A 25,996-nucleotide genomic window follows, 5' to 3' on the forward strand; every position below is an offset into this window, starting at 1 on the left:
CTTTCCAAAATTAATTGGACCTGAAAATTGAAAATGGTTACCTTTTTTCCCTACCCTGTGTTAAAAGTAATAGACTGGTTGATTGGGTGAGCATTTTTCAAGGAGACAGGGAGATACACAAGATCTGATTTGCTTTACAGAAAAAACATTACAACATTACTAACAATTTGAAGATTATTTTTGTCTTCCTCTGTGTTTTGTAGGTGAACTTAGAGTACTTTACTTGTGTTCACATTGACTTAATTTCTAACCATACGTGCATAAGTCTGTTACTCTTAAGCTTAGTATCCTCTTTCCTCTACTTTTATTTGACTGTCATTGCAACAGGATTATTTCTGCACAAAAATTAAGAAATGTGACACAGTCACTGGGAGTGCCATTTTGTTTTTTGCCCACTAGAAAGTGAACAAATAGTTTTTTGTCCTCTGTGGTGTGAAAACCTTGAAATCAGTATATCTGAGTTCTGCCTGTTCCCCAGTGTATTTCTCTGATTCCACTTAGCTTTTCTCTACATTATAGGTATTTTTCATATCTGTTCTGGTAAGGTAGTGTGGTTGAAGGTAAAACTTCTGCTTTTAGATTTTAGGCAAGCAGATCTAGAGTGTGTTACTTACTGGCTGTGAGGTTTCAGATCATTTTATTATTTTATTTGGAGCCCAGTCAGATTCTAACACACAGGATTGATCAGCACACACCCCCACCCCCCACCCCCCCCAAATTAGCTTTGGAAGCTCAGCTGGATACGCCATTCTTCATTTAATGTGAAATGTGTCAAACACCAGATGAATGTACTAGAGAATTACTTACATTCTTGTCATTGCACTGGCAATTAAGAGTAGACTAATTGGCTCAATATCAATCAAGAAGAAATTGAAAATATATTATTGAGATAGAAATAGTCATGCACTAGTTAAACTCAGCTTTTTTGCTTCCTTTTATGTATTGCATTCCTTCACAAATCCAGGATGGTCACTTCAGTTTGTAAAAGATTATCAGTGGAACTGCTTGTCTGTGCATCTGTTTAAACTTCTGTCTTCTGTATGGTGTAATTTGAGGGACTCAATTATACTGTTGGGACAGGTATTAGCCATTTGCGGTGTACTTACAGGATATTAGATCTTGATGCAGTTGTAGCTTTTTTTCAGAACAAATTTTTAGGAGAATACTTGCATCATGATTTTGCTTCAGCCTGTGGAATATGGGCGCTTTCCTTGCTCTATATATCCAAGTAATGACATCTGTGCTCCCCAAGTAGGTGAGTTGCCAGTGGTCTTTTCTGTCCCACTGTATTTGATGATCAGTAGCCACAAGGTGGTCTTTAGTGCCCAGTACGGTCTTTGCCTAACTCCTGCTTCATTTTCACCTTCTCCAAATCATAAACTTCACCCTTTGCAATGAGAAAAGGAGTAACTTACCAGATTCTGCAGCTCAGAGGCTCAAGGTGTGCAGAAACTGTCCAGGAAGTAAGCATCTCTACTTTGGTTCATTTGGGGCTTTTGGGTTGTTTTTTGGGTGGGCCCCCCCCCCGCCCAAGATTCTGGGAGAGGTCTTATATATGTAAGTCTGTCAGGCCAGGTTAATGTGGTGTTATATTCATGGTATTTCTTAGCCCTAGGAAGTTAACCTTGTAATAGTTTTTATGCCTGGTTGGAGGAGAGAAACAATAAATTCAGCTGCCACATGATGTGTCCTACATTGTTTCTTTAATGCTCTGTCTGTCTGAATATACATTTGTAAAGCCTCAGCTTTTGCCAAGAACTCTCCTCTGGCAGGGAATGAGCTTGAAGACATCAGAGATTTTCTCTTAACTTGCCCCCAATTTTGCTTTTTTGTTTTGTTTTCTTCTTCAGTGTTTTTGTTTTGGGGGGTGTTTTTGTTTGTTTGGGTTTTTTTTTAACAGAATACAGCTATGCAAACCACCTTTCTGCACTGCCACCCCAGGCCACAAGTGTCTTGCTGGAAAATGGGATTTTTTTGTTGATAACTTTGGTATATTTTTAATCTTTTAAAAACATTGCATGGGAAGGTGTCAGTTACCAAGTTATTTTCGTCACTTCCATGGTGTGTTGTTTTCTAGATGCTGCTATTAGCATAGCACCCCTGCTGTGAGGGATGCTTTACATGTTGACTCTATGAGGAATTCTGGGCATCGGGAGCACCAACAGTTCTGCTTCCTAGATTTTTTGGAATATTGGTGCTTTATACTGCAGTCTCTTTTTTGTTTGTAGACTGCATCTTGGAAGCCTGAATTTATATACGTTCAAGAGATCAACATTTGTCTAGGATTTTTATCTTGTGTTCTAAGTAGGGTTTCCATGGAAATTGAAAGGTTGCTACTATGGTTATTCCTTTGGATATATTTAGTATTTACGTATTACAGCTTCTCTAAATTGACTAAATACTGAATTATGTTAAATATTTTTAAAGATGCAAAAGGAATTGTCTTGCTTACAGGTACAGTGAAAATAGGAATGATTCATCTTCATTACTGGGTGTATAGATACAATACATTGCTAAGGCTAGCCCAAACATTTCAGAGTATTGTTGATAATTTCATTGTAAAGGGGGGGAAAGGGAGAGAATCTTCTGCTGCATAATGCCCCTAAGCCCAGATGATATGCTGTTACAAGTCTGTAAATTGAAAACTTGGAGGGGGGGAAGAGTAATTTCCTACAGTACCCTTCTTGTGATGTTCACTTAAGAAAGTCTCTGAGTGCTCCTATGGACTCTCCGAAATCTCACCATTTCTTACGTGTAAAAACAGCCTTGCTATTTCCATTGCTATGCTTTGTTCCTAATCCTGGGAAGGGGGTGCTAGGGGTTGTGAAATAAGTAAGAAATTTGACGTATTGTTAGATGGCTCCAGCTTCATAACATCAGGCTAAAAAGACAGTAAATCATTCTCCATATTTCTGTATTTTTATTTAAAGCTATTTTTGGAATAGATTTGTATCTTGCATTATTAAAGTGTTTGTATAAATCTCTCACTTGAAATTCCGTACTTCCATTATCTTTTTCATGAGTCAATGTATGTGTAAACCATTTTTGTACAAAAAAGTTACTACTTTTCAGACCGTATGGTATGCCCATTATTTAAGGGATAGCTATGTAATATAGAGGGAGTACACAATATTTTGAAGATGTTTTGCTGGTTGATATTTTCTTTTTTTTTTTCCTTCTCCAGTAAGGGAAAATGTTTTCATGCAACCTTTGGCTAAAGAATTTAACTTAATCAGTTCCATTATAGTTAAGAGTTTTAGAAGAGTTTTGGAAAGGTCAGTGCCCAATCTGTATTGACTTTTAATGGGATTTAAGTATTTAATTCTCTGATGTTTGAAAATTCCCATCCAGGTTTCTCCTTGCAGTAAATGGGTTCAAGTTTTGCTTTAAATTAACCTTCAATTTTTATTAGTTCTTCTACTATAGCTATTCAGACATTGAAGTTAATAGAATGTTTCTCTGTACGTTTGTGTAGAAAGACAAACCAAGTGTGGACACGCATATATGGAGGAACTAATGAAAGAAATTCTGTTGACCTAATCGTGCATTCAGAACAGATCATGTTTAGCTGCTGAAGAAAGCTGACCTTTAAAGAGGTCCCACTTACAATCAGTTATTGATACAATTTATTACAGCTAGAAGACTTCAGCCTATTTCCTATAGCTCACCAGTAGCTCTTCATGAGGGTCAGTTCCCAAAATTGAGAGAGAGAGAGAGAGAATGTTATAACAATTTGAAGTTAATAAGTTCAAATAAAAAAGCTAATTAATAGTTGAAATTACCAAATGCCTTGTATTCAAGAATTTAAGAATCAATTTATTGAAATCACAAGCTACCATTAGAAAGAATACTGTAAAGGAGACCAACTCTGGGTGATGGTAAAGGGACAAAGAAGAATTTCTTTCCTAGAGTACTTACCTGCCTGGCTTTCTCTTCTTGTGTTGAAATAAAGGCTGTTTCACTGATTTCAGTGATCAGACTTAAGTATGCACAGTCACACTATGGTGACATACATCTTCCAGCAAAGTTTTATACCATCAGCCAAATTGGGGGCATACTATTGAATGTGCAGCTTCAGTTGTCTGAACTACTATGTTGCACTATGCTTCAACTGCATTTGAAAACTGCCTTTTGCAGGTTATGTGCCACGTGCTTAAAGGTTAAAGGAATAAATAGAAGCATCAGTGAGATGCATGTAGATTATCCTCTCGAGCACTTCGTCTCTCTCAAAAGAGTTATCTTGCTGTTTACTGATTCTCAGCATGTCTTTAATCCTCATGATGGCAAAGAAATCGGGTTTGAATTGTCTAAGAAGGTATATTAAGAAAACAGAGGTGGAGGAGGTTGGCAATAGAGGTTAACAGGTGGTAGTGGTAGGTTGCCTAGGTAAGCGGCAGTTTAATTCTTTTGCTGTACATAAGACATGTAGTTGCCTGCATTTTGAGGCAATTTTCTTGGTATTGGCTCTGCGCATCACATGATCCATATTTAGGTATATAGAACTTTTATCCTTGTGACAGATGATTTAAATGTATTTTTAACATGGAGGGCACTCCTCATTGCTAAGTCTATAGTTAGGAGATATTCGCTTAGTTCAAATTCCACTGCATATCTGAAAATGTTGTGAACACAGATGGTGGTTGCTTACCTCGGCTAGGGAGGAACTGTTTTGTTCTTCTAGCTTGTATTACACGTCTATATACAGGGTCTTTCAGATAGACATGGCCACAAGTGGAATCCTGAATGTCTGTTCCAGGGTTTAAGTTACATGTGTAATGATTTTGAACATGTGTAATAGTTGCTCATTCAATTAAACCTAGAGTGCAAAAATCTTCAGGCAGCAGATCTTTACATGTCTGTTTGGCATGACAAAGTTGCAGAGCTGTATAAATTAGGCCCTCTGACTTCAAGCTGTTGCCATCATACAGTGACGTGATGCTTCTGATTAATTCAGCAGAAGCTGTGTTCTGCTGAGGTACCTGTGTGTGTCCCTGGCTTGCATGCTGTCTACTTGCGTTCCCAGATGTGGAAACCAAGAGAGAGCATCAGGTTCAGGCTGTGCTTCTTGAAGATGTCTTTGAAAGCAGTCTTCAGACCCCAGTGCAGAGACCTACCTCATTGCCCATCATACGCAGAAAACTGCTCTCAGCTTTTGTGATCTTTGGGTCTGTAAGGAGAGGGAGGAGGCAGAGGAAAGGAAAGTATGTTTTCTACATTGGCTGAGAATTGCCAGCCTCATCCAACACTGAAATAATGAGGGAGTTTCATTGCCCTCACCACTGGACTTAGTTGGGCCATTTTATTTCAAGTCCAGCAGGATCCAGTTCCAGCCACATACCTTGTCAAGGAGTGGCGACTCTGAATTGATCAATGGGTTCAGTAAAGGGAAGGAATTTTGATCACCACAAGGGACAACAGTGCTACTGAGAGACTTGAGAACTGAAGATCACCTCCTGCTATTGAAAATTGCATTTCAGGACCTACCCACGTGAGCATCAGCTATGTCCTCACAGCTGTTGCATGTGGTGCCACAGTTCAGGGGACTCTGCTGACACCCTCACTGCTCAGTCTTTCTGGAGTCTAGCAAAACATCTCTGAACAGGCTGTATCTACCCTTGAAAAGAATCCCAGGTGTATGCATTACTCAGTTTGCCATAAAAGCGTCAGTAAGCAAGGTACCGCCAATCAGTCCCAGACCAGCACATCACTCCAGCCTGGCTTTTTTATCCCACTGGAGCCTGCTTTCTTGTGACAAGAGTGTCACTCTGTCTTAGAGGCACTCTAGTAGTGGCCACCAGATAATCCTTCCTTCTCTTCTAAGAAACAAAACAGGTGCAACGAAAGCAAGCTCATTCTGTCTTCCCAGTTCTTTGTCCAAAGTGACCACGCATGTTTTCAACCCTTTGCAGAAGTCAGCCAGTCAACTTATATTATGCATTCCAGTTTAAAGAAGAAATGGCATTATTTATACATATGCCTGGCTTAATGTGGTGACACTGACGAGGTTAAGTCCCTTTTTGTCAGTAGGAAGCTGCCTTAAAGGCTAAGACATTTCATCACAGAGTCCCTCTAAGTGGGTAACTCAATGTGTCGTGCTGTTCTGCCAGCTGGTGGCTGTACTTCCCTTGCTGCCTGTCAGGACTTGCTCTGCTACTGCTCAGCTAGTATCTTCAACTGATCTTGAAATCAGCAAAGCTGAGATGTGGGCCATTCCACTTAAATTTGTGAGCACTGCACACTCACATGGGTGAGAACTTGATGTTAGATCTAAAAAAGCAGTATTTGAATGCTTGCTTGACTGATGAGACTGGCACTCCTCATTTCCATCATCCTCTGAGCAAAAAGACCTGTGTCAGTCACGTGCAATTGTATCCACCAAGATGGAAGAGGAAAGGGCATTTACGTATCCCAAACTGACCTTTCATGTATGAGGTACTACAGCCATCATGGATCCTTTCACCGGTATTATTTCTCAGCCTTGGTAGTTGGCACCTAAAAGAGAATTTACTGGCCAAAAAATTAGGGAGAGTTTGTGGCTGCACCTCTCTAGGCTCATGCAAGAATGCAGAATGCATGGAGCCCTTGGCTTGTTCACATAACCCCTGCAAGGACTGCAAGTATCTCTGCTCCTGCAGGGTGTGTGCGAGAGGTCTTTTCCCATTGGTATACAGTACTTTTGTTTTTGTTTTTGTTTTCCTTGTGCCAGAATGATCTCATGTATTGTCAATGGCATGATCATCAGCTGAAGAGCACAAACTTGAGATGTGGAGGACTCGGGAGGGTGTAGATAATATGTTCTTTCTGTCAGGTCCTCTTACTGTGCACAGCAGAGCGTGGCTATTCTTCTGCCAAGGTGAAAAAACAAACTGGGGTCAGCTTCTGACCAGCATATTGGTCTTCCATGTAGGAGAAGTGCAAGTTTATTCCACCTACAGATGTGTATTACAAAGGCAGAACTGTGACTAGGTGTAGCAAATTCTTACATTTGATACAAGGGACTTTTAGGAACAACTGAAGTTGTTTTAAGGTCCCTAATGCTTACCTTGTTTTGGCATGGTCTAGAAGATAAGATATGATAATCTGGAAAGAAATGCTTTTAAAGCTTAGACAATGGTTTAGGGATGAAGGATTTCGTCAAAGTAAACTAAGAAACCTGAGAAAACTCAGCCCTTATTAATCCACGTTTCTTTAAAGGTTGTGCATCAAATGTGCCATAATGCTTCTTCTGTATGTTTTATTCAAAATGTCTGTCTGATCTCTAAATGCTGGAGTTGACTTTGAAAAAGGTCAGGTCTTACAATAGATATATTTTGGATGTTACCTCCCTAAATACTTTAACAGCTGTTTAATTCTGACAACTTGACAAACTCTTATTACTGTTCTGTCAAGAGTCTGTGGAGCTGAAAGAAACTATTAGACAAACCTTACTATTTTCTCTCTAGACAAACATTTTTTTTAACAGGATAAAATGTAAATATTTATGGCATCATTACAAATTTTAGTACTATTACAAATCATGATGGAAAGCAAATATTGTATTAACATCTGCAAACATGTGGGCAATCAATTTTGGATGTTTGTATTTATTTTTTCTTTGCTTCATTGGAATGTCACCATCATAAAAATATGAAAAATATTTAAAATTGCATGATTTACTTTAACAGATTAAAATGTTCCAAAGCTTGTTAAGAGTAGATTTTATAAGAAATCTTGAGAAAATCACGAAGCACAGGATGGAGTGGTATGTGAAGCAGGAAAAAGAGAATGTTTCTATCAGAATGAAAATTGAGGGTAAGATGTTTTCCAGGTACTTTTCACAATAAATTGAAATCTGAGGTAAATCACTTAAGAATAAAGACCAAGTAGTGCTTGTAAATATTGATGGAAATTAATGTTTCATTGATCTAACTGCTGGTGGCAAAAACTTCCCAGCTTTTTGTAACTAGGCAAATAATGTTGCACTTAATTTCATTCCAGTTTTACCAGCTGATCAGTAGAAGGAAGCTGCACAGGAGCAGGACAGAGGGGGAAAATTTTTTTATTTAATAAATAAGTAACAAGCTCCATTATTTCAGAGCTTCACTGCAGAAATGGTGCCATTTGCACAGCAATAGGCAAACTAATGTTGGAGAAGAGAGCAGTTTATGACCAGAATGCAGCTTGTTATGTTCTTTGCTACTTATGCATTGCTCAGTTCACAGATGAACTGTATTTGCAAAGAGACTGCCCAGGAACTTGCTTGCTTGAAAATGGTTGAGAAGCATTCTTCATTAGAAGTCTCTTCCTACATAGTGGTTTCACTAAGCATGATAAAGAAGTGAACATCCTCCACTCAAAGCTACTCTGTACTTAACTGTGATTGCTGAGGGGGTAGTATGCTCATGACATTTTGAAATGGTTACTAGTGTGCAGAAAAGACTTGGGGAGCTTTCATGCCTTAAATGGGCCTGTCCTATCTTATTGTTAGTCCTTTATTCTATGAGTGGAGTATGATGGTATTGCTTTTCACCCCTTGAGGGGGTCTGCATTGATTTTGTTTTGTAATAAATCTTAAATAAAATATACTATACTTGGAATTATACATGAGAGATTACATAATTATGACTTTTCTTTTCTTTTCTTTTTTTTTTTAAAATCTACTGAAAAATCTTTCCCTGAAGTTACGGCATCATTACCATTTCAGGGTTTCTGTACCTTTTTTGGAATTCTTGTGCTGGCCACAACCTCCAAAATTAGTCAGATTATTGGGCTGGACTGGCATAGGTGTTGTGCATTCATATACTTAGCAATAATAAGTTGATGTCCTTTATGACAAACTCTTCAGTATTTTGCCAGAATAGCATATAGTGTCTCATTTTTATACCACATGCGAACTTTGTTGTTCTTAACTCAGAAGACCAGTTACCAAACTAAAAAATTCCTTGGTTCCATTTATTTCTTCATTAAGCTTTATTGATTTCTCTGAGGCTTACAGGATAGGATTATGAAGATTAGTCTTCCTGTCTGTCCTAGAAATACCGGTTAAATCAAAAAACCTGGCACGAAGATTCAGCTAGTGAGCTTCTTCATACCTTTATCACAAAAATCTAGGCTATGAAATTCTAGTCTTGAGGTGGCAGCAGTGTTTGGCAGGGCAGTCTGCAGGTGTCCTGTGTAATACAGAAATCACCAAGAGATTGAGTGCTGACTAGAAACTGTGGAGGAATTTATCTGAGCAGAGCAACTTGTCTGTACGTTACCCGGTTTTGGCCAGAACTTTGGTTGATGCCTTCTTAGATTTTTTTTTTTTTTTTTTAGTTATTTAAACTTCAACATAAATGTTTAGATTTAAGTCACTCAGATTTTCCTTTGGAAAAAAACTAGATTCTTTCAATTTGCCTGTGCAGTTAGGCTCTGAAAAATAAGGGTCAGAAAATTTAAAAGCAAAGGTCACATCTTTGTTTATTCTTTATATATGTACTAATGCTTACTGGTTTTGCCATATACATTGATTTATATATTGTGCAGAAAAATAGGGAACGGTTCATATAAAGCAATCCCAAGTGACTTGCAAGTCCACATAAGAATTTTATATACTGATATGCTAAACAATTATTGTTTGTATTGCTCTGGAAAGCAACAATAACAGTCAGACAAACAGAACTTGTTAGTTGTCAAGAACCCAAAAGTGGTTTTCAGAAATGTTACTTCTTTATGGTACAGTAATTTGCTTCATTTTGTTCTTGCTTAATTGTATTTGTGTTTATTGCCAAAATAACAAAAATTACTTAAGCCTTTCATTTACGCTTACAGTCATACAATTACACCTCTGGGGTAAATTATTCGTAGCTTTCAGGGTAAAAAAAGGGTGGTGTATTAAATTCATTGCACCTATTTTCTATCATCTTCTTAGAAAAAGAAGAAAGTAAGTAAATGTTTTAGTTAGTGTTGTTAAATTGAAAATTACTTTGTTCTGTTTTTCTAGCAAAGTTATGTCTTGGACATACCACAGTACATTTGAACTGTAACCATTTCTGACAGTGTTCTGTAGCTCTGTAGAAATAAATTAAGCTACGCTATGCATATATTTGTAGCTAATTTAGTTCCATGTCTTTGTTCATTTCATAGTAACGTGCAACTGCAGTGTTAGGTTTAGATCTCATATACATGTAATATAATATTTAACAGAACAGTCTTTGGTTTACATACATGGCGTTTGATAAAATCTGTAAATACAAACAACTTTTTTTCTACAGGTTTAAATCAGTCTTGAAAATTCACTTAAGTCAATAAAAGACAGTGATTTATATATACAATGGGATTTATAAAACAATTTATGCTGCATATTGCAGTTTTCCTGAAAGGGATTGAAAGACTTTCCTCGTAATGGTATGGGGGGCCGGGGGAAAAAATATGCTTGTGAAGCTCATCAGCTATTTTACAGTAAAGTTGAAACTCTTACATTGAATGGTGGTATTTACATTTCTAAAACTCTTACGTGCTATGATTTAACCTAGTCACAATTTGAACTGGATTTTCTGTAGCATCCACAGGTTTAAAGGGGAAAAGTTCACTTGCGCTGAATGCTTCAGCTATTGTCCCTAGTCTGTTGCTATAGTTTCTGCTTTTTAATCCCCCCTTGGCCTCAATCCTTCAGCTACATATGCACATTAACTTAATTACCTCGAGTTCCCTCTCTGGAATCCAAGAGGAGTAAGTGTAAACCTGTGCATATTTTAGGGTTGGTTTTTTCTTTGTCTTCATTTTTTCAGCTTCTTCAGGCTAACATTGATGGCTCGCAAATAAACACCCTAATTTGAATATCCACACTTACAATTTATGCTTCAGCAAAATGATTGTACTCTTAATCTGTTCTTTCTCTTGACCATCAATAGCATTTGTACAGTGTTAACGGTTTCCTGCAGAGAAGTCAGGAGCATCAGTTGCTTAATGGAGCCTTTGTAAACGTCTCCATCTTGTATTGGCATTCTGGTATGCACTGCCTGTGCTGGTAGATCTCGGTTAGAAGGAGAAGCTGCAACAGAAACCTCAGTTTGGTACCTCTGTACAGGAGCAAATCATAGCTTTCTCACTGAGGGCAAGAAAAAGAAATTCTTAGTTCTGTGTTTGAGTAAATGTAAAAGCTGATGGACCTATGGAAAGCAATCCCTTGATACGTTAGGTATAAAATCCTTTGCATATTTGAATATGGAATTTAAGCTATTGCTATTATGTCCTTGTTCTGCTACTGGACACTCTGCTCCTCCAAGGGCTCAGCCCTTGCACCCTAACAGTCATCTGCTGTAGGGTTGTGAGTAACATGGGACGGAGAAAGTGGAACTTAGACTCGAGCAAGTCCAGTTTTAAAATACAATGGAAAATTTTAGAATTAACCAGAAATCTGCTGGATCATTTTAACAGTGAATTTGCCATAGGTGACAAGTATTTTTAAGGAGTTTTCATGTTGTTGAGGGTATCATTGCTGAACTTCAGAAGAGGACTTTCTCAGGTTTTCTTCACTAGGTAATGTAACATAACACGAGCTTTTGGAAGAACAACTAAATTCCTGTTGCCTTATAAAGCATTAGGAATGAGAGGATATTGGTAACTTCTCGTCACTCAGTGACTGTATTGACTAGAGCAGTATTTTGTCTTCTGAACTCAGTCCTACCTGTTCTGTCAGTCGAGGTGAAACTTCTAAAATACTGAATGTTCAGTGCAATCCATGGGTGTTTTTCTTTCCTCTGGCTTCCAGAAAAAAAATCAATGCAGTTCACATCTTGAAAGCTAATCCTGTTAGATGCGTTTCTTTTAATATACTAGGGTGCTCATGTGTGCAGCATGCCTCTGTTGGCCAGGTCTATAAGTTAATGAGGATTTAAGTGATTACTTGTTCTGGCTATTTCAACTACCTAGTGATATGGAAAAGAAAAAAAAAAGGTAAAAAATGCTATGAAACTGAGTATTAAAATTGCTTTGGAATTGCTTTTCTTTCCAGGATAATGCAAAGTATGTATCCCTAGTGGTCTTAGGTTTTACTAGTTTCGTTAAGTTCTCAGTGACTGAGAGCATCATATGTTTACAATAATTTACAAAATAAAAAGGTATTTTACATTAAATGTGTAATGCATTGTGAGGCTTTTCAACAACTGTCCTTCTAAATTGTGTAACATACTATTGGTATTTGTTAATTTAAAATTTTCAAATAAGCAGTTGTAGAAATGGTTGAGCACATATTACAGTGAACACGTACACAGGTTAGTATCATGAGCATCTTCTGATTTCGTATCGTCATCGTCCACGTAACTTTGTACACATTTACTTCTCAGAAGCTGCCCATGAATAATACGAAAATGATAACTATCCTGATAACAATGCTTTCTGTCATACTTGGGATAAAAGTTATTTTTTAGAATTTTGTAATTGCAGTCTCTGTAAATTATTTTTCTTATTGTCAGTTTTTTGTTTGAATCAGTAAGAGCTTGATGGAAAATGAAGTAAATGACTTACCAGTACTCTGTGGGGGAGTGTGAAGCATTAGTTTCTTGCCAGTGAACTGTTACAAATTTGCAGATGCTATCTTCTAAATAATTACTTGATAAATTTTCATTTTATGTGGGAAGTAGCCAGAAGTTGCAATATCCAATTTGGGCTACTTCTATACTAACCACTGTGAAATTCTCATTAGCAGTCAGAGTGTTTCTAAAATGTGCAGGTTTTCAGATTGCTTTTGTGGGCAAAACTGAATGATTGTTCTGGTTAAAGGTGTTGGGATTCTTGGGACTGCAGTAGGAGAGGACATCCAGTAGTCAGCCTGCCAATCTTCCATTTACGATGCCTGTTTTCATTTTCTTGGCAGACCAATTTGCAAACTACTTTTAATTTTTAACCTGTGAAGTCTCAGTAAGTGTTGTTTGGTAGGTGCCTAATAGAAAGTCAATAACCTGGTTCAGTGGGAGAAGACTTACCTAGGTGCTGAAATGAAACTGCGTTTGTGTTCTTCCATTCATGTCAGGATCAATACCAAGTTTTTCTGTTCTCATAAACATCATCTTCAGTTAATACGCACACTTCTGTGACCATTTGTTTTCTGCAGAGACCACATGAAACTTCAGCTGGGAAAAGTGTTTTCTGCAAAAAATAAAAGGATACAAAACAGTTGTTATGAGATCTTTTAAAAAAAAAGTAACTGTACAGTGTTGATCAAAAACATGTTGTAGAGAACAGTCCCGTGCACGAAAAGGGATAAACTGTAAGGCAAGACCCCATCTAATCCTTTCTTTCTGTAAACTAGTTATTTTCATTTAAATAGCTCCTGTTCAAATACAGTGATCTTTGAAATGACATTTTGAAGGGGTTTGTGTGAGAGGGAGTGAGTGGAATTGTAAAGTCACATTATGAATTTATTTTACTTGTGTTTTTCTCAGTGTTCTCTTTGAATCACGAAAGGTCTTTGTTATTGGTGTTGAGAGAGCGGTATTCTACACCTTACATTTAAGGTATTCGCAGAGAAAAGCGTAATTTTCTTTTAATGTTAATTGTTCTTGATGAATAAATAATTTGACTATGAGTACATTCTGAGATGAAGTCTGGCGTCAGTTCTTATCCCTGGGAAGACAAACCGTAGCTGGAAACCTGAATGCTTTCTCTTGAAAACTGCAAAGGCAGTGTGTGGAGACTCTATACTAATTAGATTTATTCTTCTGTAACAGGCACTAGGTTTCATTTCTCCAGTAAGTATTTTAGATAAACTTTTAAAGTCAAGTGCATGTTTCTAAAAACAAGGTGGAAAAACTTAAATTTAATTTAAGGGTTTTTTTCCAGCATTAAATATTTTATAAACTAGGAATTAAAAATAGCATCAGGATGTTGACAACTGTATGAAAATAAGACTTTAGGGAATAGTTTTGCAGTCTTGTTTTCTAGGATTTGTTTGGTGCTTTGTAGCTGCTTTTTGTTACCACTGGGAGGTCTTGGGCTGCTTGGTCATTTTCACAAGCAGTGTGAGGGATTCGCACTAACATAAAAGAATAATAAAATACCTGAGGTCCACACAGTGCTCTTAATTTTACCACCAAACCAACTAACAGCATGTTGGTTAACTTCTTTTGAAAGATAACATGGAAAAAGCCTTAATTAGAAGGTTCTGGATTTCAGATTCATTTTTCTGCTTGGGAAATGAATTTTTTTCACTGCCTTCTGTCATACTAAGGCAATTTCTGTTTTAACCTACGTGTCGTCACTTTCACTCTGGACTGCTACCAGAGGGCAGCTGCAGTTCTCTGGGGGCTTCTCTGCTGCACTTCAAAACAATGTCTTGGGTTATTCTATTGTTTTATGCTACTGTTAGTCATCAAGTCTGCAAGTCTATCCCCTTCTCCAGGACACTTTGGGTTTTTTTGAGAGCAGTAATAACAGGATGCAGAGAGAAGGAGCTCCAAGAAGACCTCAGTGGCCTCAATTTAAATTTCCTCCTTCCATACAAATTTTTCATGGATAGCTCTCAAAGCCCTCAGATATGTCTAGCTGATCAAAGGCTTGAAAGTACCAAACTTCGAGGTAACTTTCAGGGCCACACAGTTTAGCAATATTAGTTTGTGCCTGTTGAGAGCACATTTAAATGGATACTAACTACATAAAAATTCTTGAGATGCATGGGAAAAAATTATGCTATTTAATTCTAGTGTTTTCTGAGTGGTATCGTAGCTTGTATTATTAAAAAAAATCCCAACATTTATAGAGCTTCGTAGGACAAAATATCATAGGATAACTTCCCAGATGATGATCACTTGCATTGGAAAAGGTCAGTCCTGTCTGCATGTATTGACTCAGGAGAGCAGGTTAAAAAACTAGCCATTTGAAGGCTGTTGCTGCAGAATGAGGAAATCTGTATCTTTTTCTCTAAACGGGTCACATACAGGTTAAGCATGTAGTGCTAGCTGGTTTACATAAAGCTAGCTACTGCTGCATATCATCTAACTTATCCTCCAAAAGTTAATTTATGAAAACATTGCCTCGCTGTTGTTTTTTCTGAGGTTATAGAGAGGAATCTTTATCACTTGAATCCTAGCACAGAGAAGAGGTAATGCCTCCTCTTTTTGTTTTCTTTACATAATAAATGTGTTGAACATTTTAAGATGAAGAGCTTTTAATTTTATGAAATTTGGGCTGTCAAAGAGATATTATAACAAGTGGTTTCCAGCCAAATTGCATTTGCTGAGGAGTGATGGATCTCTTGCCAGCACTAAAGGGGCACTCTTCACATTGGATGTCTGCACGCCTCTCATGGGCAGAATGCAGTAATCTTTCTGAACGTAGACATTAGAAATTCCATAGCAGAAATGGAATGTTCATATTAACTGTGTCACTGCTTCCAGTGGCTGGTGTTTTAACAAATAGAGGAATAGAGCTGGTGAAGTTGGGTGGCATTGTTCTTGCTCTTACGGTTTTCTTTTGTGACTGTCTTATTCTATTGTAACCTTTTTTCCTGGGCGCTTTTTTGGTTTTTTTAATTGAGAGGCAAGAAGAGAAAATTTGAGTAGTGCATAACATGTCTGTATCACTCAGGGACGAGTCATACCTCTTCGTATATTTTACTGTATTGTTATCTACTGTAGTGATGAATGCAGCATTAAAATGTAATCAAATAGTTATTTTTGCATATGTATAAAAGTTAGAAAAATACCTGATCCTGTTGTAGGCAGCTTTCCAGAGAAAGTGAGTCTTGAAGACTTTGTTAGGACCATGTGTGGGGAAAAAACCAAACCAAAACAAAACAAAAAAACCCCACAAAACAAAACCAAAAAAAGCAAACAAAAAAAGTGGTTTAAGTGCTGGCAGCATTAAGGTTAAAATGAGTATTTTTAACACTTCTTTTAGCATTTTTACCTTGACAATTCAGAGGGATAGCATCCCAGGTATTACCTACAGAGTAGCTGCTAACAATGGTAAATCATCTGGATTCTATTGAATATTATAGGAAAAAGTTTAATGTTTTGATATATAAAAACATGTAGAAAGCAAGCTGCATTGAAACGTAAAAATTCAAAGCAACTGAGTTTTGCAGTTTAGTGGGATTTATTACGGCTGATTTAAACTTGAAGAAAAAGAATTGTTTAAGCAATAGGTGTTTTGACTCAAAAACTATATAATAACAGGAATAATATAGCATACAGGTAGGGAGCAATGCCTTGCTGCACACTAACTGTTAGTTTTATAAATGCAATCATCCACATTAAAATAATTATTCTTACTTGTTTCTGGGATAATACTGCTTATCATGTAAGTTTAAAAAACAAGTACGATTCTTCTATATTGTTCTTTGTAGATCTGTGCCATATTGCAATAAAGGGGGATTGTTTGATTTTACAGCAGTACGTGATGGCTGAACCAAACTAGGAAAGGGGCTGGGGGTTTTTGGGGACACTGTGAGAAATTCAGTAATATGTTCATAGTTCTTAACCCAGCATTTTAAAGGACTACAGTAGTAAATGACTTAATAAAATGTTGATTTCACAATGTCTTGATATGCCAAATTATATATTTTATTCAGTGAAATTAATGTCAAGTTTAATTAGCTTAGGTGCAAAATCACCTTTCGGCCAGAGTATGTGGGACTATACCTACTGTGTGTGTATAGTAAGCACATACCCAATGAAACAAAAACACTCAGTTTGCTCATTGTATCATAATGCCCTTCTCCAACCAATATTAGTTCATTCATAATTGAAGATTAGCATATTGTGAAGTTATGCATGCCACCATACAAAAATTTCAGGGTAGGAAGCAGAGAATATATAGAAATCATAATTGTACTGTGTCCAACCTGCTAGATTTTGATATTGGTAGTCAATTACTCTTGACAATCATAAGATCCTCATAAAATGATGAGTATCTTGTTGGTGCTTCTGTAGGCGACAGAAACAATTATATTAGAGAGAGATGCAGCAAAAGACTGAGAGAAAAAAGCTATCTTGGGATTCTCTTTAAAGGTTTTGATTGTCTTTAAATACTGTTGTGGCCAGCTGTTGTATTTTAAAATGTAATATGCTAAGCCCATGAATCAGTTTTCCTTAAATCAATATGGCTTGTGTGTAACTATATTATTTGCTGATGAGAGTGAACAAATCCAGTTTTACAGCCCTACTCAGTGGCTTGCTAATGATAACCTATCTCAGAAATGATATTGTAATGTGATTAATGTAATTGAAAAGCATGTATGGAAAAAGGAAATGTTCTTTCTTCCAGGTAGAAAGCATATTAATTGAATAGGTAAGGAAACCTGCAGAAGAAGAGAAGAACAGGGTGGATTACCAACAGGTTTCTGAGATGAAAACTGCAGTTTCACACTTTGAGATAGAATTTGAGGATTGAAGGTTGCATGAATCTGAAATAGTGCTAAGACTTGTATGAAACATGAAGGAATTTCTGTGTGTGTGGGCGCATGCATATGTGTGCGGAGCAGAGGGGAAGCTCACCTGCGTGGAGACTGTTAAGTTCAAGGCCAGTTGTGTAAAAGGATGAAGAGAGAAATTTTTCACTTAAAATCATGTTTAAACATGCTAGTAAGACTGTGTACCTGTGTAATTAGGGGAAATCATTGTTATTTTATTACTGCCTGGAGGAACTAACTGCTGTATCTGTTTGGATGAGCAAATACCTGGTCACATGAGTGTCCACTCTATCTCTACATGGAAATTCTAATATCTGATACTTTCAGGTGGTGTTAGCATTAAAAAAACATACAAATTAGATGGTCGAACTAAACCAAAAAAGTAAAATTCATTTTCACAGCTTCCTTTGCTGGAATCCTTCTAGTGAGCTGACTGGTCTGAATTCCCAGGGTCCTTTTTAAGGGAAGAGCAGGCTGCCTTGTACTGTTTGTCAAGGTGGAAGAATTGCATACTAAGAAATACTCCCTTGTTTACCTCCTCTTTTTCCCCCAATTCCTGTAGTTGACATGGGATGCTGAGATTTCTATCTATAGATTTACCTTGGGACTAGATAACTGATGGCCCAGAAAAATTCTCTGCTGTCCCTACAGCCTAACCTACCACAGATGCCCACAGGGTCAGTATACCCTGTTCCAGAGAATGCATGCAAGCCCTTATTTAATGGTGCATGAGTAGTTCCCTATGGAACTTTCAATCTTTTAGAGTACCCTCACATCTGCAGCATGTGCTGTTGTTGCTTTTTTTCCTAAGCAGTAGCTTTCTCTGGAAGGTGAATGTTTTGCCTGGATTTTTCTGCTCTGCTTGGAGCAGCAACAAGAGATGTATAATAAAATGGTTTAATGATCATGATTTTTTTCCAGTGTTAGCTGGCATTTATTTGAACTTAGTAAATTGATCTGGTTTGTATCCCAATGCAGAATGGGCGCAGCAGACAACATTTACAAAGGCCGAAGTACCTTTATGGAAGAACTGACAGATACTGCTGAGATAATAAGAAAAGCAACTTCAAGATCACTAGTAATTTTGGATGAATTGGGAAGAGGAACTAGCACACATGATGGAATCGCTATTGCTTATGCTACACTTGAACATTTTATTAGAGATGTAAGTGTTCAATCTGACATATGCTGGTGAATGCTTTTTCAGCCTGTACTATGTTAGGCTGACTTTGATATGGTGTGTATTTCCTTGTGAAATGTGGCATGTCTGAACTCAGAGCAAAGGGGTATGGATGAAGGATACCAGTGCTATGCTGCTGTGTTTAAAAAAAATTTAAAACCAAACCTTCTTATGTGTCTATGTCATTGCTGTAGGTGGAGTCACTGACACTGTTTGTCACTCACTATCCCTCAGTTTGTGAGCTAGAGAAGGTGTATCCAGAAAAAGTTGGTAATTACCACATGGCTTTCTTGGTAAATGAGGAGGAAAGTGCTGAACAAAAAGGTACAGTATAAATCTATCTGAGATTCTGGCACTGTAGGTATAAGCAGAAATTGTAAAATTGTTATGGTAATTTAAACCCCAACGTGAAAGTGATACATCCAAACTCACTAGAATATCAGCTTATACATGCATTTTGGGGGGCTTGAAAACTGAACAACCATTTCTCTTTCACAGTTAATATAAGGATGACTGAGCTAGGTCAAATAAAAGATTCACCCATCCCAGTATCCGGCTTCTCACAGTAGCCAAATACAAAGGATTGGGGGGAGGGATTAGGGATTGAACATATGGCAGCTCTTTCTCTAAAAGATCTCACTGCGAACATTTGCTATTTAGGCGTCTTCAAGACCTACATGTGTTGTCTGTTTTTTAGTATCCTCAATAGATTTCGTTTTAACAAGGTTGTCTAGTTTCCCTGTGTATCCATGTGTACTTCTAGCATCTTCATCCTACTGTGTCAAGAAGCTCCAAAATTTAGCACTGCATTATGTGAAGAACGACCTCCTCTTGTTTGTTTTGAAACTTTTGAAACAACAAGTAGCTTCACATGATGGTCCCAGTTCTTGACTTAAAGAGGCAGAGGAATAATCTCTGTTCAACCTCTCTCTGCCATGCCTGATTTTGTAGATTGCTTATCATAATCCCTTTCAGTTCTGTTTTGCCAGGCAGAAGAGTTACAGCATTTCTTCTTGTCACCGTTGCTCTGAATTTGTTAGTATTTTCAGTAAAGTTTGTCAGCTTACTGCTTAGCCCTTTTTCTTTGTTTATAATGGGTATGTTAGGCAGCTCTGTCTAACTGCAGTGATGATCACCATTCATGGTGAGAATTGACTTAGCATCTGTTTCCTATCTTTTAACCAATTATTTACAAATGCAAAGGCCTTCCTTTTAGTTTATGGCTGCTTAGTTTTCAGAAGAGTATTTGATGCAGGACTTGTCAAAAGCCTTTTGAAAATCCACGTAGGATTTATCCCCTGGATCTCTCTTACTCACATGGCTTCCAAACTTAAAACAGATGTGTGATGTAGGATTTCCCTCCATACAAACTACTTTGATTTTTTTTTTCTTGATGTGCCAGGTTTAATCAGGTGCTTGACAATTTTGCTCTTATTCTGGTTTTCCTGCTTTGCCAAGTAATGGCCTGTTCCCTGAATAATTCGTAGAATTTTTTTAAGAATTGACATGGTATTTGCCATTAACCTTCCCCCTAATTCATTCCTAATATTGTATTACCTGCTTACATCGTAAACTAATCGGGACAGGGCACTTTAGTATTTGCCACTAAATAATGTGTTTTAAATATATAATCTATCACTTTAAAAATTATTCTTGGCGAGTTAGTTTAAAAATTTAGGCTTTGGCTGGAAAGAGACTTCAGCTTTTGTATTCTGTTTAATATTAGAAGCAGGGATCCCTGAAATATGTGTTAAATTTGAACACAAGTAGTTCAAGGTAATGTCGTGTTTAGGTGAGCACTATCTAGCCATGCTGATGTTCCCAGTTAAGAGCATCACGCTCCTGAGCATCAGCATGTCCTTTTCTCACAAGGGTCCATTAATTGAACTGTTGATCTCTGATACTCTCAGGCAACTGAGATGTTATCAACATTCAATACTTACTATTCCTTAACTATCGTGTCCATGAAACCCTATACTTTATGTTTCACTGCGCTGCTTCAGCATTTCTACTTTCAGTGTTAGTTGACCTGAACCTTCAGGCCATTAAGTAGTCTTGACTGCTTTGCTACAAAAAGCACAATAGGTGTAGTACCACAGCCCGTGAGCAGCAACACATCTGCTTTTCTTACCCTGCCTGTATGTTTAGCTCCTGTTGTCTTAACATTTTAATTGTTTTATTTAAGGTGAGTTTATGGCATGGTTTTTTCCAATCTTTGGCTTGGGTTACTCAGATCAAATCACCTTGAGTGTAATCAGCATTTATGGAAATCCCCATTGTTTCCAAAACACTGCATTTTTAAGATGGAATGGCACCATAGTTCTGCTTTTTAAACAAAGCCTGGATTGTGCAGACATGCAACAAGGATGTCTAAAGAGGAAGACAAAGGAGTCATCATATTTATAATGATGGCTGTTATGTTTCCATCTTATTGTCATGGAATAGAAAGAATCCCTAGCGTAAGATGCACCATCCTAACCTTTGGTTTTTCCTAAGCATTTTTCTATGGCTGCTAGCCTCCTGTTAGGCTCCAGACTTTTTGTTGTGCTGTAGTTATGGACTTCTTGACTGGGATTACTGACACTTCTGTTACTCTGTCATTGCTCAGCAGATGTGAGATGCAATATCCCAGTTACAGCATAACTAATCAATTTGACATGCAAAGTTTCTAAGTTTTACACACACACACAAGTCTGCTTAATAAAACACCAGGTAAAAGTACAAAAAAGAGTTTTTTCAGTCTCACAATGGGTAGGTAAAATGTGGGGTCTCAAGGAAACATTTTTCTTTCATATTTCTTCAATGGAATAAATCACACAGGAAGCATGAATGAGAATGAGACCACAGTCTTTGCCATTTCAGTCTTTGGTCTACTACATCTTATTAGCATCATAGAGGAGTTCTTGATTTTCGTTTTACTTTTTTAGGATCTGAAGATGAAGAGAATCCTGAATTTATCACTTTTCTTTATCAAATAACTAAAGGAGTCTCTGCAAGGAGTTATGGGCTGAATGTTGCCAAACTGGCAGATATTCCTGAAGAAATCTTGAAGAAGGCAGCTCACAAATCAAAGGAGTTGGAGAGAATAGTGAATATGAAAAGGTCAGAACAATTGTCATGTTTTTTTTTTTTCCCCCTAATGAAACTTCAGCTATGAATCGAAGAGCATTTCATACAATGTGCATTAAAAAGAACAGTAAGAGCTACTTCAGATATCCTCCTACCTTTCAAGGAAGAGACAGCGAAACAAAACTTTGAAAAAAGCATTTAGGAAATTGTGCTATCCATTTCAGTCAAAGCTTTATATTTTATAGCTATTATGTCAGAGGTTAATTGCTGCCCTCTGAAACAAGATTGGAAAAAACTAAATGGGTGTTGAGCTAACATTAGGAATAAACTATTATTTATTTTCTTATGACAAATACTAGCAAATTTATTCTTTCAGGTGGGTATTTTCACTGCTTTCAGGAAGACAAATTTGAAATGTAACTGTCTTCTAATACCTACTTCTCACCAGTGACAGTGAAAATATTATAGATTTAATTTAGAAAGTATATTATTCACTTTGGAACTTGAAATTGTATTTGCATGCTATAGTGCAGAAGGGAATGCAGATATTCTTCCTTCCGGTTTAACTTATAAATAAATATTTATAATGTTTTTTGATTGCCTCCCCAAACACACAAAAACTTTACTAAAAGTCTGAGGATTTTAATATATTTCTGATAACCAATTTTCATTTAGGGGCATATGTACCTTATGTATTAGACTAGTTATGAAAACTCCCATGTGTATCAAATAGCATCACCTTTATAAAACCTGTAACATTGTGTACACAGTTTAGATATAAAAGTGTGCTAGTATTCATATTCATATTCATTTCCACTGATTTTTTTATTGTTATTATTTCAATTGGCAGTCCTATCAGCAAAATTCAAATAGCCCTTTAGGAATATAATAAATCAAGATCTTTGTTGCCTCATGGCCATAGCTAATCCTGACACAATAATATCATATGAGAAGATTTTAATTACTAATTATTTATAGGTGCAAGCAGTTCTTTTGAAACTTAACAGTGCTTAGCGCTTAACACCAGCTATTATCCCCTTTTAACAAAGTAAAATAAGAACATTCTATTGAAGATACATGACAGTTTATGGGAAAAACAATGTAGTAGGCTATGTTAATTGGAAATAATAGTTCATAATTGACAAAAGTAAAACAACAAATTACTAGCATTGTCTTAACTCTGTTGTTATAGGATACGTAGGGTTCCAAAATGAAGAAAAAAGGCCAGAGTTATTGTGTAATAAAATTAAGATGTGAAACAATATAGTATGTCCCTTTGGTTTATCTTCCTTTGTTCTGTGGATATCATGCTAGCATATTACTTGGGACAGGGCACAAACAGAGTTCTAGCATGTCTCCATTGCTAAAAAGAGAGCTAATTGCATATAAAACCTATGAGCAGTATGCCATGATGTAGTTGGAAGACTGATCTACAGTGCCCACAAAGGGGTAGAGTAAGGGCTGACCAGACAGTCTTAATTATGGGACTTAATTGTGTCCCATTTAATAGCTTTTGAATATGTAAGCTACCATCTGTATTTTAGCTTTTCGTATGTAAGTGGCTTATATTCTTAAAGTGAAAAAGAACAAATACTTAATCTAAAGCTGTGATGAGTCCTTTATCGTGACTTACCACTAAGGCTGGAAGCCCCTGCACCTCACTTCACTGCAGACTGCTGCCACGTGAGCTACAGGAGCACACGTAAGGGTGAGGGACCAGCTGGAGCAGGATCCCCTATGCCCATCTACCGCAGGCTGCTGCTGGACAGGGTGCTCCCTGCCCCTTTCTCCGTGGTGCCAGGGCTGGTTTTTGCATGGCTATAAATGGGCCAAGTCAGGGATCTGATCAAGCTGAAAAGCCATTCTTTCTCCAATTCATAGCATGCAAGTTGAATTTCCTCATGTTAATGTGAACAGGGATTACTACCTGAAGAAGGGAAGGGTGGGAGTGAGAAGAGGAGGAGGCCCTTGATTCTGGCAGCAAGTGGTAAAGTAAAGGTAACCTTGAGACTGCAGACCAGCCTAACCCAGCTGAAGTTTGACACTTCTGCCTCCTGCTTCAGTGAGAGACGGTGCGATGTACGGGGTCAGGGACAAGGAACGCCCACCACACAGCAGTTGCTAATTCATCGGTTTTGACCTGTACCAGGTTATGCCTTCATTGTAGATCTTTTGCATGCACTTTGGAGGGAACTTCATGTGTCTATATAAACCTGGAGCTCAAGTCAGTGAAAAATAAAAAAAAATCAAATGTGTCTGATTATTGCACAATGCGTAAATTACTGTATTACGTAATTCTTAATTTTTCTAGTTCTCCTATATAGGTCATTATAGAAATATTTTCTTTGTATATTCCTGTTTGTTTTCACTTACTGCCATGATGTGATCTAAATGTCAAAGTATTCTTCTATACTTTCTCCCCAAAAGTGACATTAACAAATTTAAAAATGGGTATGGTGTATCTGTGGTAGGAAGTAAAAATTATCATGATCTTGGGAATCAAACTCAGACCTGTTCATAGCAGTATACTTGTGCTGTGACAATACCCACAGACCAGCTGCCTTGTCTTATTTTTTTAAATAACTTTCATATTATTTAAGAAAATCCACTGGTTAATTCCATCCAGTCCTGACATCTTTGTTGTCAGGAATGTGTGTTAGCCCATTTTAAATGTCTTGTTGTTATTTGTCACAGCTTTTATGAGTTGTCCTTAAATCAAAAAATATTAAAAAGAAAATAGGAAGGATGTGTGTGCTCACTTATTTTGAAAATGCGTTATCTCTTTATGATTCTACCAGTGCAAATTTGTAGGAAATGAATGCTGAAAATTAAACTGTGCAAACTACAATACTATTTATTTCCTTTAATCGTTTACTCTTGCTCAGTGTTTAATTTCATCTTGTCAATGCTTCTGGTACTGTAAGTTAGTTATAAAATTAAATTGTTGACTGTCCTAGAGCTGGAATACGTATATTGGAAAATGTTAACTGATTATTTAAAGATCACATAACATCTTGAGCTATGCAAACTGCTTTTTTTGACTCTATAAAATTTTACAGATGACTGTAAGGCTTTCAAGGTTTGATGTGCTTAATTTAAAAATGTGTCTGTATTTTGATTGATTTTTTTTTTTTCTCTCCCCCCAGAAAAAAGCTAAAGTCCTTTGCTGAAGTATGGAAGATAGATGATTCTCAGGAACTACAAAAATGGAAAAGTTTGTGTGAACCTGAAGATGAAAGAAAGGACAGTTTTTAATCCTCAAATCGTGCTTAAAGATGGAAAGAATTGGAGATGCAAAATATAGGTCTGGAAACTAACAGATTCTATCAGGGTGTAGTTCTAAAAACATTAAGTTGACTTTTCTGCCTTTTGAGAGATAAGAGATGCTGCATTGTGATATGATGCCCCACATCCACTTCCTGATTGTATGTAATTTTCTTACTCCACATTCCTTCCCTGAAGTGTCTTCCACCCTTTTCCTTAATTGCAAAATGTCTACTGGCATTGGATTTAGTTTCTAATATGTTCAGAAAACATGAAAAATTATGTTGGTAAATTATTAGGTAAATCTTTTATAAATAAAATGTCTTTTAACTTTATTGTACTTCAATTTCTAAAGAAATATTCCTCTGTGTTGGGAAAATGTAGCTGAGTCTTGACTATGCTTTACTGCTGTGCAATTGGTAAAAATAAAGAGACTTTTTTTTTTTTGTTCTAGTATTAATGCATTTAAAATTCACTGGTTTTCTAGAGCACCCCCTAAATTTTATGTGTACAGTGAATTTAAGAAAGTGTGTGTTATGTGGCTGGATAGGAGAGTTTCGTTGCTACAGATGAGATTGATGATGGTGCAACTAGTAGTTTTCAAAGCAGCAGCACAATACATGCATTGACTGTGTTTTGTTTTCCTTCTTCATTCTCAGGCATGCCTGCTTCTTTCTCAGCTTTAGCTTTTCTGCTGAACTTGGCCCTCTCTGGCATGGTCTGGAGAAAGACTTACTCTAAATAATGTTTTAGTATCATAAGATGAGGTGAAAGAGCAATTCAAACTATGCAACTGGCATCTCCAGTGCTCTGTCAAATGCAGAGTAAAACTGGAAAAAAACAAAAATGTTTTTTAATTTTTTTATTTGCAGTTATCAAGTCCGAATTTCAAATGGGAATGCGATTTCCAAATTGGTTTCCCTTTATAATAATAACCAGGTGAAATATCTTACTATGAAAATGGAAAATGATGTTCACATACTTAAACCTTGGCAAACGGTTTGTTGTATTTAAAAAAAAAAAAAATTCTACTAAGTGGAAAGAAGTGAAATAAAATACCATCTTGATTTTGCTATAAGGAAGAGAATAAAATGGGGTTTTGTAACCTTTAA

At 36.9% G+C, this 25,996-nt stretch overlaps 1 protein-coding gene across 1 annotated transcript in view; it reads left to right on the forward strand.

The window, feature by feature from the left end:
* Nucleotides 1-25,485, forward strand: part of MSH3 (mutS homolog 3) — a 122,315-nt gene extending 96,830 nt beyond the window's left edge. The window contains exons 21-24 of the mRNA XM_059833465.1: nucleotides 18,350-18,536; nucleotides 18,746-18,875; nucleotides 21,479-21,653; nucleotides 24,767-25,485. Of these exons, the coding sequence (XP_059689448.1) occupies nucleotides 18,350-18,536; nucleotides 18,746-18,875; nucleotides 21,479-21,653; nucleotides 24,767-24,875 (601 nt within the window). The 3' untranslated portion in view covers nucleotides 24,876-25,485. The remainder of the gene's footprint in view (nucleotides 1-18,349; nucleotides 18,537-18,745; nucleotides 18,876-21,478; nucleotides 21,654-24,766) is intronic.
* The last annotated feature ends 511 nt before the right edge of the window (nucleotides 25,486-25,996 follow it).

This window comes from Gavia stellata, chromosome Z (assembly GCF_030936135.1).
Source record: "Gavia stellata isolate bGavSte3 chromosome Z, bGavSte3.hap2, whole genome shotgun sequence".
NCBI lineage: Eukaryota > Metazoa > Chordata > Aves > Gaviiformes > Gaviidae > Gavia > Gavia stellata.